General features: G+C 45.1%; 1 protein-coding gene across 3 annotated transcripts in view; it reads left to right on the forward strand.

Moving 5' to 3' along the window:
* TMTC4 (transmembrane O-mannosyltransferase targeting cadherins 4) overlaps window positions 1–16,556 on the forward strand; it is a 166,102-nt gene that overhangs the window by 64,674 nt on the left and 84,872 nt on the right. For all 3 annotated transcript variants that reach the window (XM_068128585.2, XM_068128586.2, XM_078784646.1), the window contains one exon: window positions 7,468–7,571. In XM_068128585.2, coding sequence (XP_067984686.2) covers window positions 7,468–7,571 — 104 coding nt within the window. The remainder of the gene's footprint in view (window positions 1–7,467; window positions 7,572–16,556) is intronic.

Consider the following 16,556-nt stretch of genomic DNA (forward strand, 5'->3'; position numbering starts at 1 on the left):
ACCAAAGTCTGCAAGGCGCTTCTCGTAGAGGTGCCTCAATGAGGCCAACTTGAAACAAAATGTACCTTCTTCTATCTCGTTTTCAATGTGTGTGAGGAGTTCTACGAAAGCTCTTGCTTTGAACTTCTTCACATTCGCAGGTTCATCCTTGGAAGTTTCTCTTTGTCTCACTAGAGACCGATGACGATTCCGAAGACCAACGAGGCAAGCCAGATGATACTTTGCTTCCAGGGCAATAAGGTCACCGGCTCCTTCAATCCTGTCCAGCAACTCTGTCTCTTGCAGATCGCTGGCCATAAACCTGACGTTATCATCTGCGCCTAGAGTTCTAAATTCATGCAGGAGTCCATCTTGCTTAGTGCAAAATATGCAGATGGTCTTGTCGAGCGATTGGCGTGGCCGCCGGCGCCTGCCTTCAGTAGTGCCACTTTCAGGGGTAACATCTAACTCGCTCTTTCTTGCTCTTTCCAGTCTGTTTGCATTGAACTGTGAATGACAGGATTTGTGCCACTGTGCACGATTCCTGATGAGGTCATCCACAGTGATATCACTGCCGAAATGCAGTGGCACCGGCAACGAGTTCAGTTCTCTGAAGTGAGCCACATTTTCTAGGAACGATGCATAGGCTGCCGGTGCTGATGTGTCTGCTCCACGTGCATTCAAGGGGCAGCGCAGGGATTCAGGTGTAGTTTGTTGGCAAATTATGCACTGTGTCCATTCCATCTTCATGAAGTCTAGCCCTCGAAACCTGCAACACAAGGAAACACAATACAAGGAAAATTGCAACATATAGTAACATATAGCAGATATAATTTCAACATATAGCAGATTTAATATAATATGCATGTAATTAAATAAATATATATAAATGTCTATTGTGCATGCATCTTGCTGTTCGGATCGTTTGGCGCCGGTTCTAGAATTGAAGCTTATAGGCCATGGGCCACATATGGTCCACGAGCATCCCCCCCACCTCTAAACCAAACCAACTTTTTTTGAAGCCCAGAGGCATACTAAACACGATTCCAAATGTTACCAAGAAAAATTTAGGGATGCAATGCCCATTTCGGCTCAACAAAGTAGGGTACCATCATAATTATGCCGACGCTCTCCGACGTCGACCAAACTGAGAACTGAGAACAAGCACGTGAAGAATCAATGAATTTACAGACCCTCTGGGTGTTACTGAGAAATCGATGCAAAGATGAGCAACAGGTTGCAAGCTGGAATGGTTTCCTGTCGCAGACAGGAACAGTTCCTCGAAGTCTAACAACTATCGACTATTACCCAGTCATAGCTGAACCGATAACAGAGTACAAGACTGTACAGGAATGCCTTCGGTATTCTGAGCAGGCAACCAGTGAAGTCGATCAACACTATGTGATTACCACATTCGACTTGGGGGTATGCATGAAGGCATTCCCCCTGATATGGAACAACCCAATACGATACGAGAGACACATCGTGTTGATTGGAACCTTTCATCTCGCCTGCGCATATCTGAAAGTGATCGGCAAGAAGATGTTTGGCTCTGGTCTGTCTGATATCCTGCTAGAAGCTGGGTTGATTGGTTCTGGTTCACTGACAGGTGTGATGACTGGAAAACATTATGAAAGAGCAATGCATTGCCACAAGGTCATGTTAGAGTCACTGCAACGACTACTCATGGAACAGTTCAGCAAACAGGACAATGCTGACCTTCTGATGACCAGTCTCCCTGATGACTCAAGGGATAGACTAACACATTTGATTGATTCGCCAAATGCGGAAAACCTGAACGCAGTTCTATCTGACGAGAGCATCACTGAGCACATCAAGCGATATGCCAAATTTTGCAGTGAAGTTCGATCTGGAAAGCTAGGGAAAACAGCTCAGCTGTGGATTAGCTACATGGATCATTTTGGTCTCGTACTATCGCTGATTGAGGCAGTAAAGGTGAACAACTTTCAGCTCTACTCTCAGTGTATCAGCCAGATGAGCGACTTGTTTTTCAGCTTTGGAGCACAAAACTATGCTCGCTACACGACCTTCTTTTCAGTCTTCATAGCCAACATAGAAACATCTCATCCTGGAGCAGAGGAACTCCTTGAGAGGGGTGCCATAAGTGTGGCACGTTCGTTTATCCCTGGCAATAGGTGTGACGTGGACAAGACCATGGAAGAAACGTTTATGCGTCATGCCAAGTCTCATGGTGGTGGAGGTACAGGAATTTCAGGTATAATGACGAATTACAGTGCCTACCAGCGCTGGGTGAGAACCACACATGCAAGGTCGCAGTATGTTAATGCTACTCTCAGCATGGCAAATATGCTGGCCGACTCTGGAGAGGGAATGAAACATCGAGACGTTCGCCTAACAGAGATCCTTCGAAGTGAGAAAAATGTTGTGAAAACTTGCGAGGCTATTGAAAGCTTCTTGAATCCATTTGACGTGGAAACCAAAGATAAACTCCTGATCCTTTCGTCTGGTGCAGCAGCATCGGATGATGTTGTCAAGGACGTACTAGCAGCTGAGAACCTGGGCAGACGTGCTAAAGAAGCATTCATTATCGAGCGACTCCAGACTGACAGCAAGTTCTTTGAGCCCGTAAAACGAATGAACTTGCGGACATTGGGAAGCATGAACAAGGTATCAATCATCAGTTCAGGAAAGCAAAAAGTCATACAATACAAACAACAAGGCAATGTTGCTTTCAAGCTATTCATGAAGTCTCAAAACGAAGGACTACAACTCGATCTCAAGGAGCTGATGACGTATCCCCTGACTCCAGTTTCTTACAGCCTTGGGACTTCAGATGGATTTCTCGCGAAAACAGACAAGAGTAAAGCCTTTCACCACTTGACCAAGGAGTGTGAGAATGCCATCATACCACCAGAGAACGACACCCTCACTGTGCATGATGGCAATGCATGCTTCTACTATCTCAAAGATCTTCCCGGAAGCTTCAGTGAAATCTGCTCTAAAGTTTTTGACACCATGTCAAACACTCACAACATCATATTCAGCACAGACATGTACCTGCCAACCTCTGTTAAAGCAATGGAACGGAAGAGGAGAGGTGTTGGGAACAAATTGATCATCAAAGGAGGAGCGACCAAGAAGCCTCCAGACTGGAAACAGTTCCTGTCAAATGACGAGAACAAACTTCAATTTATCCAGATGTTGCTCAGGTTGTGGAGAACGGATGAGTATGCCTCAAAGCTTCATGGACGAAACGTGATACTGATATGTGATGGGGTGCCACATAAGCTGACATCTGAAGATGGGACAACAACTTCATCACACTTATTAGATTCGATGACCTCATCACAAGAAGAAACAGACTCGAGGATTATACTCTACTGTGAGTATGCTCAAAGCAAGAACTTCAACTATGTGCGAGTGAAAAGTCCTGACACAGACGTCTTCTTCATTCTATTGCACTATGCACACCGACTGGCTGATATCACAGTCCTCTTTGACACAGGAACAGGGAATAAAAAGAAGCTGATCAATATCTCAGAACTGGCCCATAACTACTCCCACGAATACTGCACGGCTCTCATGGCTCTGCATGCCTTTTGCGGCTGTGATACAACAAGTGCATTCAGAGGGATAGGAAAAGTAAAGCCTATGAAAACACTGCTGAAAATCCCTCGATATGTTCCAGTGTTGGCACAGCTGGGTGATACTTGGGACATTCCTTCACAGCTTGTGGATGACCTTGAAGCCTTCACATGTGCCATCTATGGTAGACCAAGGGTTTTAAAAGTGGATGACCTGCGACTCCTCAGGATAAATGAGCTATGTGCTCGTGATGAGATACTAACGCCTTCACAAAACATCGACATGGCCACTTTACCTCCCTGTAGAAGAAGCTTGCTTCAGCACATTGCGCGAGTCAACTATCAAGTGGGAATCTGGAAACGAGCACATATCCCTAAACCTGATGTTCCGCTGGCACACAATGGCCACGGATGGACACAAACAGACGAGCATCTCGAACCTCTGTGGTATGACGGAACTATGTTGCCTGCACAACTCTCGGATCTAGCCCGTACCGTTGCTCCTGGTACAGTCAACGACGACGATAACGACGACGACGACGATGATGATGATGATGCACTCATGGCTGAGAACAGTACCCTGGGTGGAGATGAAACAGACAGTGACATAGAATGAACACTAAATCATGTTTATCCATGTTTCAAATTTGTCTATAATGTAATTGATTAACCAGATGTGTTCCTGTGTTTTATGTTATATTTGATATGTATAATTCAAAATGAAATGTCTGTGTGTCTGTGACCGCCGATGGCTGTGGGCACCACACCCGGGCAAACGGCTTATTGGTGTGTGTGTGTGTGTGTGTGTGTGTGTGTGTGTGTGTGTGTGTGTGTGTAGGTGTGTGTGTTTAGGGGTGTGTGTGTGTGTGGTTTTTTTAGTATTGTGTGTGTAACAAACATGTTTAGCAGAATATGTGTACATTCTCTTTGTCAAAGCTTTGAGGGTTAAGCGATTTTTGGCACTATGTGATGGCCATATTGGATAGAGTCACAACTATTGATTAAAATAAATAAACATGTTTGCTTAGTATCTTGTATTCTCAACAAAAGAAATTTAAAATCAGTTTAGTATATATGCATATAAAAACGTTATGTAATATAGGTATTGCTGTGCAACTGGATTGTTAATATAGTACATGTTAACGTTCCAAAACGTTGAATCTAAAACATTCAAATGGCTGTTATTTCAGATTGGCTCTTGTTAGAAAAAATATGAAGGTATCGCCTGAAAGCAAATGTAATACACGATGAAGAGATTAATACAACATTGAAAAGTTTCCATGTAAATAAATGTTAAAAAATCTGATTGTGAAATAAATACCAATATTTCATTGAAGAAGCAGTCGCGGGTTGAATTATTGTGTTCCGCAGAGCTGTTTATTTAACTAGTTGTCCCAATAGTTTCATTTACCACATATTCAAAAAGAACAGCTCATAATCTTTCATTTGGTATATCATATATTGAAATAGGAGCTATTTGAGGCCTCTGGTGGAAGATTATAATCAGTAGTCAAAGTTCGGTCGACGTCGGAGAGCGTCGGCATAATTATGAGGGTACCCTACTTTGTTGAGCCGAAATGGGCATTGCATCCCTAAATTTTTCTTGGTAACATTTGGAATCGTGTTTAGTATGCCTCTGGGCTTCAAAAAAAGTTGGTTTGGTTTAGAGGTGGGGGGGATGCTCGTGGACCATATGTGGCCCATGGCCTATTAGATGCTGAGGAAATGCACCCGAGACGCCTAATTTTCAAATATTGTTTTAAAATACTTCTAGATGTTCGATTTTAAAAACAATAACACCAAAATGATCGGAAAAGATTCTCATTTCTGCAATAAAAACATTTCTTTTCCAAAAAAAAAAAAAAAAAAATTCCCCAAAATTTTCAAAATATTTTTTCACAAATAATTAAAAATTTCAAATAAGAGTGGTCGTATCGCTTGGCGCCGGTTATAGAATCATAGCTGGGACCCTGAAGATTGCCTGATAAAATTTTGGTGCTTTTATCCGGCATGTCCCCATCCCTTTGAAATTCGGTGCTAAGCTGCCCCACTATACGGTCCCATGGGCATGATATTACTGCTGGTGCCATCAATGTCATCCCCTGGGAAAGGGGCGGCAGGAGGATCCTCGTTGGCCGGACCCGTTGGTAAGGTGAAGTGCCACTATTAGCCAGAGCTGTGAACCGTCACCTGATTAAGAATGCCCTGTTCGAATGGCTGCATGCTGCGTCACGTGATTTCAGGGTGGGGACTGTTTGAAGACCTGAGGTTTTTTTTTTTGTATACAACATCGAGGCTCGTGAAAGAGCTAACATTAATCACACAAAAAGTCAAAGCGACACATAAAACACAAAATAAGGGGAGCGGTAGACAAGATGGGGAGAGGTGGGGAAGGACACAAACGCAACATTTGAGAGCAGGGACATCGGGAGATCTGTGGGAGGGGGAGGGCTTGGGGGAGGTGGGAGAGGTATAAAACATATGAACACTGCAAGGACTTCCAGGAGAGAAATCGGTATTTCAGAAAAGTGAATCTGGGGTGAATTAACGGCGTAGAAAAGATCAAGGTTTTGGATGGGGGAAGATAAGAGATGGTGGTGAACAGCTGTTTTAAAGACCTGGAGGGAGGAGTGGGATTGAAGAGAGTGATGGAGTTTGTTCCAGAGGAGGGAGAAAAGAGGAGTGAAGGTGAACAGAGAGCCTAGATTTTGGTAGTTTAACGATAAGAGGGTTGCTGGCAGATCTTGTGCGACCTGTAGGAATATTTGGGTGTGGGTGGCATTCTGCCTTTTCGCTGGGGAACATCCTGTGTTACGGAGATCCTTTTTGCCTTGGATACTTGTTGGAGTCTGGGTGCACTTTTTTGCCGGGGATGCCCCGTGGTATTGCACCATTGGGTCGCAATAATAAAATTGTTCTTCAAGAAAAAAAAATACACATCAACCTTGAACTGCCCTTGTAGTCTTCACAGCCTCTTGTAGTCTTGCATTCATGAAATTTGTAAAATGCTGACAATTTTGTTTATTTTCTTTAACCACAATTGGATATTTTAAACATTTTTTTAACCGAACACTATTTTCTTTTTACCCACGCCACCGAAGGTAGATGGAGGGTTATGTTTTCACCCCTGTCTGTTTGTCTGTCTGTCTGTTTGTCGGTCTGTTTGTCTGTCTGTCTGTCTGTTTCTTTGTTTGTTTGATTGTGGACAGGATATCTCAAAAAGTTGTGGATGCATTTCGAAGAAACTTGGTGGACAGGTTGGGTGCGTGACAAGAAAGAATTGATTCAGTTTTAGTGAAGATTTGAATCCGGATCCGGATACGATAACTTTTTAAAGAGATTTTTCACCATTTAGTTATAGGGCTAAAACCAATATATAGCACGATATCTCAAAAAGTTATGGACGTTTATGGACAAAACTTGGTGGAATGGTTGGGTGTGTGAGAAGGACGAATCGATTAGATTTTGATGAATATCTGTATCCGGATACGAGCGTTTTAAAATTTTTAAAGTGATTCTTCACTATTGAGTGATAGGGCCAAAAGCGATATTTAGCTAGTTTCTGCAGTTTTTAAAAGGGCAATAGTATTTCTGGAAACTCCAGAAAGACTAGATTGAGCGCCATTTTAAAGATGTCGAAAGGTTTGAACCATGATTCACATTGTCTCCAGGCAATGACTAGATTTGTGAGTCACAAATATTTACGACTTGAGTGCAAGTTACTCGAGTCCTGTAGCCTTGGATTAAAGATGTTGTGCAAAGGTGTTGAGAATGTTGTGCAACCTGTAATTTGCACCCACCTTCTGCACAATTGCCTGCAATGGTTAAATCTATCCTTTTCTGGTGTTTAAATATTTTACTTATTATGGCTTCACCTTCTCTGCCTTCTTACAATGCAATCAAATCACTCCACTTTTTGCAGGCCATTGTAAAGGACTAAAGCTCTGTTCCTGGCGCTGGGTCATACTTTCTGTGGTTTTCAGCATTACAGCTACACTGAGCAAGGAACAAGGCATTACAGTTCTCGTAAGTACTCCTCATGTTGTGGTAGGCTTCTACCACAACATGATTATAGCTTACAGGTAGATTGCATGCATGTGCTTTCTATCGCCAACAGCTGCCAGATGTTGGTATGGTATGAATAATAATAACCCACTTAATAAGTCAATTTTGTAACAGTACTATGGTATCTTTAATGTACACATCCTAAGTGCGACTTTACACCTGATCCGAAGAATGGCGTACGTTGCATATAACAGAATGATATTTTCTAGTTAGTAATTTTGCCGTTGATCCAATTTTTTCTGTCGGTGAGAGCAGGAATTTTGGAATTTGGCCAGGCAAACCAGCGATAAGCTTACTTAATAGCTTAAGTGAGCACCTAACCGTGGGATTATTCTACCCCATACCCAATACCATCCGGCCTTCCATGAAAATGTTCCATCCAAGTGCTAACTACTCTAGTAGCTCATGGTGGTTGAGTATGCACTTTATTGTACAGACCTAAACTCTTCAGGAATCCACTAATTGAAGGTCCAGGAACAATATTTGGTTGGTAACACATTTGCCACTGACGGCGAAATAGCTGAAATGGCCATACCCCTTTTTGGGCCACGCCCCCTTTTTTGCCGTGACTGTATCTACAGAACCGTTGGACCTAGGAGGTTGCCCGACCACTCAAAATTTGCGCAATGGCCACATTATGGGGGGTCAGTAATACATTTTCATATCCAAAAGTCAATGGTTTTTAAGATAATTGCCAAAAACCGATTTCAACATGTTACGAACTACAATTGTATGATACCACCAAGGCCACAACATTATATGACACTTATACCTTTTGCATCATCCTATTTTGGAATTTACTTATTTGGATTTCTACACTTTTCGCCTTTACTACAGCCACAAAACGTGACACATTTAATGTTCCTGTCTCTGCAAGTGCACGTTTTGGTACTCATACATGCTCTTGGGCATTTGCATGGAGGAGGCAGGTCATCGGGCCTGCACGATACTGGCAGTATCACTGGTGTTATGCCAACGTCCGTTGCTTCATACCCATACTGGAGTGGATCTGGTTTGGTGACGGCAGGAGTTGGGGCTTGCAACCACATCTTACACTGAAGAAATGCTCGCTTTATGTGTTCTCGTAGCGTTGATGAACAGCACACAAGCTGGTTGAAGTCCAGTTCTTTCTTGGAGTTGTGGTACTGCTCCCATCGATATTCATCGAAAGTGGAACAGTCGGTCTTCTTTAATCCAGACACAAGGAACTTTTCAGCATTGCTTGTTATCTGTGGTGACAGTTCTTCTACACCAAACCCTTCCAGTAGGGAGAGATCGATGGATGCTTTCAGGCCAGACAGCTTTGGACCCACCTTGCTGGTACTGTCGCAACCGCTGAGAGCATGAATGGCTGGGAGACACGACACCAAACCGTTGTCCAGTTGATCAACCAACATGTGGACTGGTACAGTTTTCTTTGTTTTCCGGTTACCAAGCTTCACGTACAGCTTTTGTAGTTGCCAGGTTGTGTTGAAGTGGAAGATGAGGTTGACAAAGACATCTGTGTCAGGCGAGTCGACCAAGACTGATTGAACCCCGTGTTTCACAACACCATCATTAATATGGAACATGATTCTGTCGTCGGCTTCTTCTTGGTTGCTTGAGAGCTCTGCGATCTGTGTTTCAGTGCCAGCTAACAGTTTCCTGCATTCACCCCCATATACTCCTCCAAAGAATATTTCCTTGTCCGACTCGACATTCTGCAGCATCCACTTGAAGACATACTCCTGCAACCGAACTTTGTTCAACATTGAGCTCCAGAACATATCAAGATCGACAGGGAGTTTCTGATTGTCAGACCCAATGGTGATTGTGATTTGTTCTGAGGAACTTCGCTGTGCCCGTTCCATTTGCTTGATTGATGATTTTTGATAAACATCAAAAATAATGTCTATTCTTGTGGACACGGAGCCTGTAGCAAGAATCCTGTTGGAAAGACTCTCAGCCAATTCCCCGAATGTGTGAAGGCCCATCTTTTTCATCGGTAGTTTACGCACAAGTGCCATGAAGTCCACTATTGTCATCTGAGCGTCACTCTTTACATTCCTCATCTCCTGTGGAAGGCGACTGACAAGTTCCCTGGCTAAGGAGGCTTTATCGGGCTTCTTCAATTTGATGCCATCTTTACATTCAGTGGTGAGGAACTGGGATGTGCTGGTCAATTCATACTTCAGGAGTTCTAGCATGCTGTACCCTCTTTCTCTAGCATAGTCAATGTACCTAACCGTTTCCGCTGCATCCTTTTTCGCCATCGATTTCTTCGCTGTGAACGGAGTAGAAGTACGTTTCACGAAAACAGTCTTGCGGTTGGTAGGGATTGTATCATGTAGGTGCTTCTCCTTATCCTGAAATCTGGTCTCAACAAACTCTTCATAACTCTTCTCACCAATTTCCAGGCATTCAAGTAATCCGTCGACAACCTCCTGGGGAATGTCAGCTCCAGTAGAGATGTTCTGAAGTCTGATTCCAGCGTCGAACGGATTGTTGATGGATTTTATGTAATCCAGAAGGGCCTTTGCACGAACATGGCCAATCTTCGTAGAACTTGGATTGAACTCATGGTGTAGGCTCAGCTCACTGTCATCTTTGTCTCCCAAGTTGCACCATTCCAGCAGCTGTGCCACATGAAGATCTTTCTCATGCTTTAGGAGATTCCATAAGGCTACTGCTTCTTTCTGTCTGGTCATCCCAATGATACCTCCAGCAACCTTGGCGGGTTTATTGTAACACTTCTCGAGTGCCATGTCAAATCCTACTGCACTGCCTTGTCGGGTAGTGTGGTACATCACCCATCCACCATCTGTAAAGCATCTGTAGATACCCGGGAACTTCCTTTGTAGGTCCAGGCAATCTTCAAGGAACAGCGTACCCCATCTGCTATAGTTTGTCCGGCCAAACCCGAAGAACAAAGGCATGCACCTCCGCACAGCTGAAACGACAAAACACCCATGACCGGAATTTCTAGCCATGTCTAGACTCTAGTCTAGACTCTAGACTAAATTCTAGTCTAGACTCTAGTCTAGACTCTAGTCTTGACTCTAGTCTAGACTCTAGTCTAGTCTAGACTCTTCAGGAATCAAGTAATTGAACAATAGGAACAGGAACAGGAACAATTACGAATAATATTGTAGTTCGTAACATGTTGAAATCGGTTTTTGGCAATTATCTTAAAAACCATTGACTTTTGGATATGAAAATGTATTACTGACCCCCCATAATGTGGCCATTGCGCAAATTTTGAGTGGTCGGGCAACCTCCTAGGTCCAACGGTTCTGTAGATACAGTCACGGCAAAAAGGGGGCGTGGCCCAAAAAGGGGTGTGGCCATTTCAGCTATTTCGCCGTCAGTGGCAAATGTGTTACCAACCAAATATTGTTCCTGGACCTTCAATTAGTGGATTCCTGAAGAGTTTAGGTCTGTACAATAAAGTGCATACTCAACCACCATGAGCTACTCTAGTAAACTGGGCTCAACTCTACTCAGATTTTTCTATCTGACTGGATTGGGCACATTCAAGACTTTACTTCACAGGTTGAGTTTTGAGCTATTTATTGATGACAATATCATAAGAATCTATTACATTTACTTCCTAGACATTTAAGAGTTACACAGCTATTGTGGTCATTAAAGATTCCTGATTACAAAGAACTCTTTCTCACTCTTGTTAAAATATAATAACATCACTCTTGGCACATCTATAATAACAAGAAAGAGCAATCAGAGATTGCAGACCCTCGCCAGGATGTTTTCAGTGGTTTTTAAGGCTCTTGTGTTAAAACAAATATGGCGGGTGAACGACGTGACCTATGACGTCATAATTATCCTAAAAAAATATACAGGTGGAGTTGCACCTTTGGTGAAAATTTCCTGTCAATCGGACCAACGGTTGCAGAGAAAATCATATTTATTCTGTGCGGACAAACAAACAGACAAACAGACAAACAAACAGACAGACAAATGAAAAATCGGTCAGAGACCGAGGACTTGCCGGAATGTACTTTTTTATCGGTCATTTTGGATGAAAATGGCGGGAAATCTATATCTATACATGTATACTCTTGAAATCTATACATGTATACTCCTGTCGACGGTATATAACTAGCAGCATAGCCAGTATAGCTATTTGGGTGGTGTATACGCTAACAGATCGCTGTCTCCATCGATCTTGCCAAGGCCGTAACACCTATCGGCTCAAAATCCTTTTAACTGTTGACTTGGTAGTTTTTACAATGAAGGAAACACGTATCGAGAGTACATACGACATCGCGATTGTGAATGTGACAGCTCTGAGGGGTGTTTCGCTTCTCATCGCAGTGACGGCGAGCACCAACATGGCGGCTGTAAGATTAAAATCTAACGATTTTCACATTTTGGGTGACCTTGAGCTTGATCTTGGGCCTAGAGAGTTAAAAATTGGGCACAGTCTATTCTAGGGCAAGGCAAATATGTGTGTAATGTATGGCGATGCTATGTGCAACGATGTAGATGTAGTACTGTGCACAAACAGACAGACAGACAGACAGACAAACCAACCAACCAACATACTTGCCGGAATCTACTTGGCAAGTAACAAACAAACGGACTCAAATGCAATACCCTCTCCTCAGGCGAGGGTAAATAATAAAAGGCAGTGCCCGTCCTTCCGTCTGTCCGTCCGTCCATCTGTCTCCTCTATAACTCTAAAACCATGAAACCTAGCAGCCCCAAATGTTGCATGCATACACTTGGACCTCGAACAGATTGCAAGGATGAAAACTGGGTGTTTGGGTGTGTTATAACACCCTTTTTGAAGATGATTAACGAGGTGCTCATAAGAAAAAAAAACCGATGTGGTGGTATACCAATATGGCGGGCCGCCATCTTGGTCAGCCTATTGCACCTCACTGGGTTCTTAATTGCCACCATTTTGTTTCGGCCTACTCAAACGTGCCTTGCCTTGGAAACACGTTCGATTAATTATCATTACATGATTGAAGCATATCATCAAAAACTGGTTGCGGATATGAGGATTGGATGCTGTAGACTAAATAATGTCCAAATCTTGAGTGAAATCTGACAAAATGTACCATATCTATCAATTGGCGAACGCTATTCAGGCTGCTTTTGCAAGGCATGGCGCTACAGTAGACATAGCTCCCTTTTTAGTCCCCTACCGGTGTACACCGGAGGGGACTATAGGTTTGCACGCCGTCCCTCCGTCTGTCCGTCCGTCAGTCCGTCAGTCCGTCAGTCTGTCAGTCTGTCAGTCCGTCACGCAAAGAACGGTTTTCCGGATTTTTTTTCTAAACACTTAATGCTAATGATTTCAAACTTGGTACATGGTTTCCTCATGATAAGTTACAGATCAAGTTCGAACTTCACGACGTTTCGATCATTTTTGACAAAGTTATGGCACTTTGAACTTTGGGAATTCTGATGATCCTTAACTCAGTCCCATTTTAAGTTTTAATTTCCTTTAAAAAAGATTTTCTCTGTAATAATAGGACCGATTGAGATCAAATTTCCACCATAGGAGGGACTCGGTCTGTAGAATATTTTAATGGTAATTATGACGTCACATGTCACGTGGTTCGGCCGCCATATTGTTTTCGTGAAAACACGAAAACCCCCTTTTCTCTGCAACGGCTGAACAGATCGAGGCCAAACTTTGCAGGCAGAATCGCATACCCATGACGAACAAAAAAGTCAGCGAGCATGATGTCATGCATCACATGGTTTCAGAGTTATGACGTTTTTAAGCATGAACCTTTAAAACCGAGCTCTTCCCTCATTTTTGATCCAATCGAGGGGAAACTTCACAGATCTGTTCAGCATGTCAGTCTACTAAAATGTCCTTTTGGAATTTGCGATAGGGCGCGTGGTTTGGCAGATATCGTTAATTAAACGAAAATATTTTTAAAAATGGATATCTCTTGAATCGCTAGTACCTCAGACCGTGAGTTGGTAATTATATAATTCACAGTGCAATACGTGCAGGCCGCTCCACAGAGCGACATTGCGGGCTTATCAACGAGGCGAGGCGTGACGCACATGTGCCTCAGCATTCCTCAGATCAAGTTTGAAAACCAGCATCAACCGTGCATAAATTTGCATATTCGATCATTTTTGACAAAGTTATGGCACTTTGAACTTTGGTAGGGGACGTGTATTGCAGCGCAATACTCAGAATGCTTTTTATTTTTTAGTCACAAGGCTGGGGAGGTTTGGGTGTATTATAACACCCTTTTTTGAATTTGTCTGCTCTCAGTGTTTTCCATAGGATTTCCTGCCTGAAATTGATCTGTTTTTATAATAAATTCCTCGGCCATTTCAATCAGCTTGCTATCGCTTGCCAAGCCAGTTGTTCCTTATCACCCATTTCGTTGGAGTGCTTTCTGGAGTGCTTAAGCCGCTTGGCGAGGGCTCTACAAATGAAGTGAGAAATGCCTGTGTACTTGTACTTAATTAATTAGTCACAAGGCTGGGGAAGTTTGGGTGTGTGATAACAGCCTTTTTGAATATGATTAACGAGGTGAACCACCACTTGGTGAACACTATTTAGGCTACTTTTGCAAGCCATGGCGTTACAGTAGACAGAGCTGCCTTTTTGTTTTCACGTACCCATTTTTTCATTGACTAACATTTTTGTGCGATGTAATCACTCTCCCCCTCCCTCCCGCTTCCTTGCTCCACCCTCCTTTCCCTCCCTGCTCCTCCCCCTCCTCGCTCCCCCACTCCTCCTCACTCCTCCTGCCTCCTCTCTCCCCCTTTCCCCCTCCACCCTCCCTTCTTCTCTTCTCCCTCATTTGTCTCTCTCCCCTCCACCCTCCCTCCTCTCTCTCCCCCTCCCGCTCCCACTCCCTTCCCCCTCCCTTCCCTTCTCGTCACCGTTTTCCTCCCTCCCTTCCCTCCCTTCCCTCCCTTCCCTCCCGCTTCCTTTCCCCCTCCCCTCCCTCTTTCCTCCCTTCCCCCTCCTCCCTTCTCCCTTCCCCCTCCTCCCTTCTCCCTTCCCCCCTCCTCCTTTCCCCCCCTCTCCTTCCCTTTTCCCTTCCCCTCCCCCTCTCCTCCCTCCTCTCCTCCCTCATCCCCCTCCCTCATTCATATTCCCGTCAGAAAGCGACCCATTGTTACCCTACAATGCCGGGTACGTTTGCTAGTTTGTAAATACACACTTTAGCAAAAATTGTTATCCGCAAAATTGCTGGGTGGATAAAAACTGTTAAGTTGCTTTGAAAGGCAATTGTCACACAAAACCATGTTTGTTACACCCCCCACTGACCTGCTTCCCTCGAAGCAAACTGCATGCATTTAAAAAAAAATCGTTTTTTTTACACAATGCAATGCTAATAAATGTTTGATGATGTTTTACTCAGTTAGTGTTCAGTCATTTTTAACATACTCCATGAATTGCCTTATGTGATGTAAAAAAATATTGCCTGATATTTTTTGAGGGAAAAAGGAGTGGGGGAGGGGAAGGGGAAGGGAGGGAGGGAAAAAGGCTCAGGTCGGTCTATGGACTGCTACTGGTAACATGGAACCTAGTGCTACCTGCCGCATCGTCAGGTTGTTGGCGACTAAACTGACTCCCCTCACTAGCTTGCCACTGGGGACAGTGGCACCCTGCAGAACTAAGAACAACACCTGACAAAGGACGGATGAGGTCCCTTTGGGAGCCAATGGCCAGCCAGTAAGGAGATGGTGTCTCTGTTACAGCATTGTTGCATATAGTTTGAAAATGCTGATGTCATAGGTCATGTGGTTTGGCAGCCATCTTGGATAGAAAAACGAACCTTATCCGGTCAACACGAAACTTCACAAACGTGATCCCCTACCCATACATATGCAAAGTGATGGCATCTACCCATTGTGGGACTATGCGGAGGCATATTGGCGACACCGTCGCATTGTTCTAGTTTATTTATTACTTTGAAGGAACTGCGCTCCAACGCGAGTCGAAAGAATTGACGCGACCAAAGACGAAATTCGTCCGAGTTGCTTTATTGAAACAAAACAGCTCAGGTATTCTGACAAGCCCGTTTTTCGGGCAACAATATATATACACATTTATGTCGGGAAGTTTGCCCGGCAAAAGCTATACCGGGCATGCCCGGGTATCAAGGGCGAGCCTTGGAAAGGCGAGTCTGGACCTGCCCGGGCGTGTTTGGCTGCGGCCTGGCAAGTCGAGGCTGGGCGTGCCCGGGCGCTCTGGGCGAGCACTGGAAAGGCGATAGCGGGCATGCCCAGACGCTCTGGGCGAGCCCTGGAAAGGCGAGAGCGGGCATGCCCGGGAAAGACGAGACCGGGCGTGCCCGGGAGGTTCGGGCGTGCCCGGGAACAGTGAGTCCGGGCATGCCCGGGAGAGGCGCGTCTGGCCGTGTTCTGGCCGGTGCAAGGCGATTATGTACATCCAGCGGTAACCGCTACACACGCCCCTCCAGAATCGACCTGCACCGGCAGGGTCAATTTAAGGGGGGTCCGGATGACCCGGCCGAAGCGACCCCTGGAGGGTCGTGGGGAGGGGTCTGACGTGGTGGTGGGTGGTCGAGCGGGGGGAACTGTGGACGGGGGGCGGCCTCGCCGCGGAGGAAGGGCCAACCGTGGTGGTCGGTCGACGTCCATGTGCGCCGGTTTGAGGCGGTCCACAGAAATCCGGTCCGGCCGGCCGCCGAAGTCGACGATGAAAGACTTGTCGCCCCGTCGCAGGACCCGGAAGGGCCCGTCGTACGGCGGCCGGAGTGGCCCCCGGTGCGCGTCATGACGCACAAAGACGTACTCCGCTGTGCGAAGCGACGGGGGGACGTAGGACTGGGGGCCACCGTGGCGGGACGTCGGCACGGGGGCAAATCGTCGGGCGGCCTCCTGGAGGTCCGAGCGCTGGCGAGCGGCGGACCAGGGACTGGTAGCGTCAGGCACGAATTCGCCCGGGACGCGGAGTGGCTGGCCGTAGACGAGCTCGGCGGCGGACGC

This window comes from Myxine glutinosa, chromosome 9 (assembly GCF_964187855.1).
Source record: "Myxine glutinosa chromosome 9, kmMyxGlut1.1, whole genome shotgun sequence".
Lineage (NCBI taxonomy): Eukaryota > Metazoa > Chordata > Myxini > Myxiniformes > Myxinidae > Myxine > Myxine glutinosa.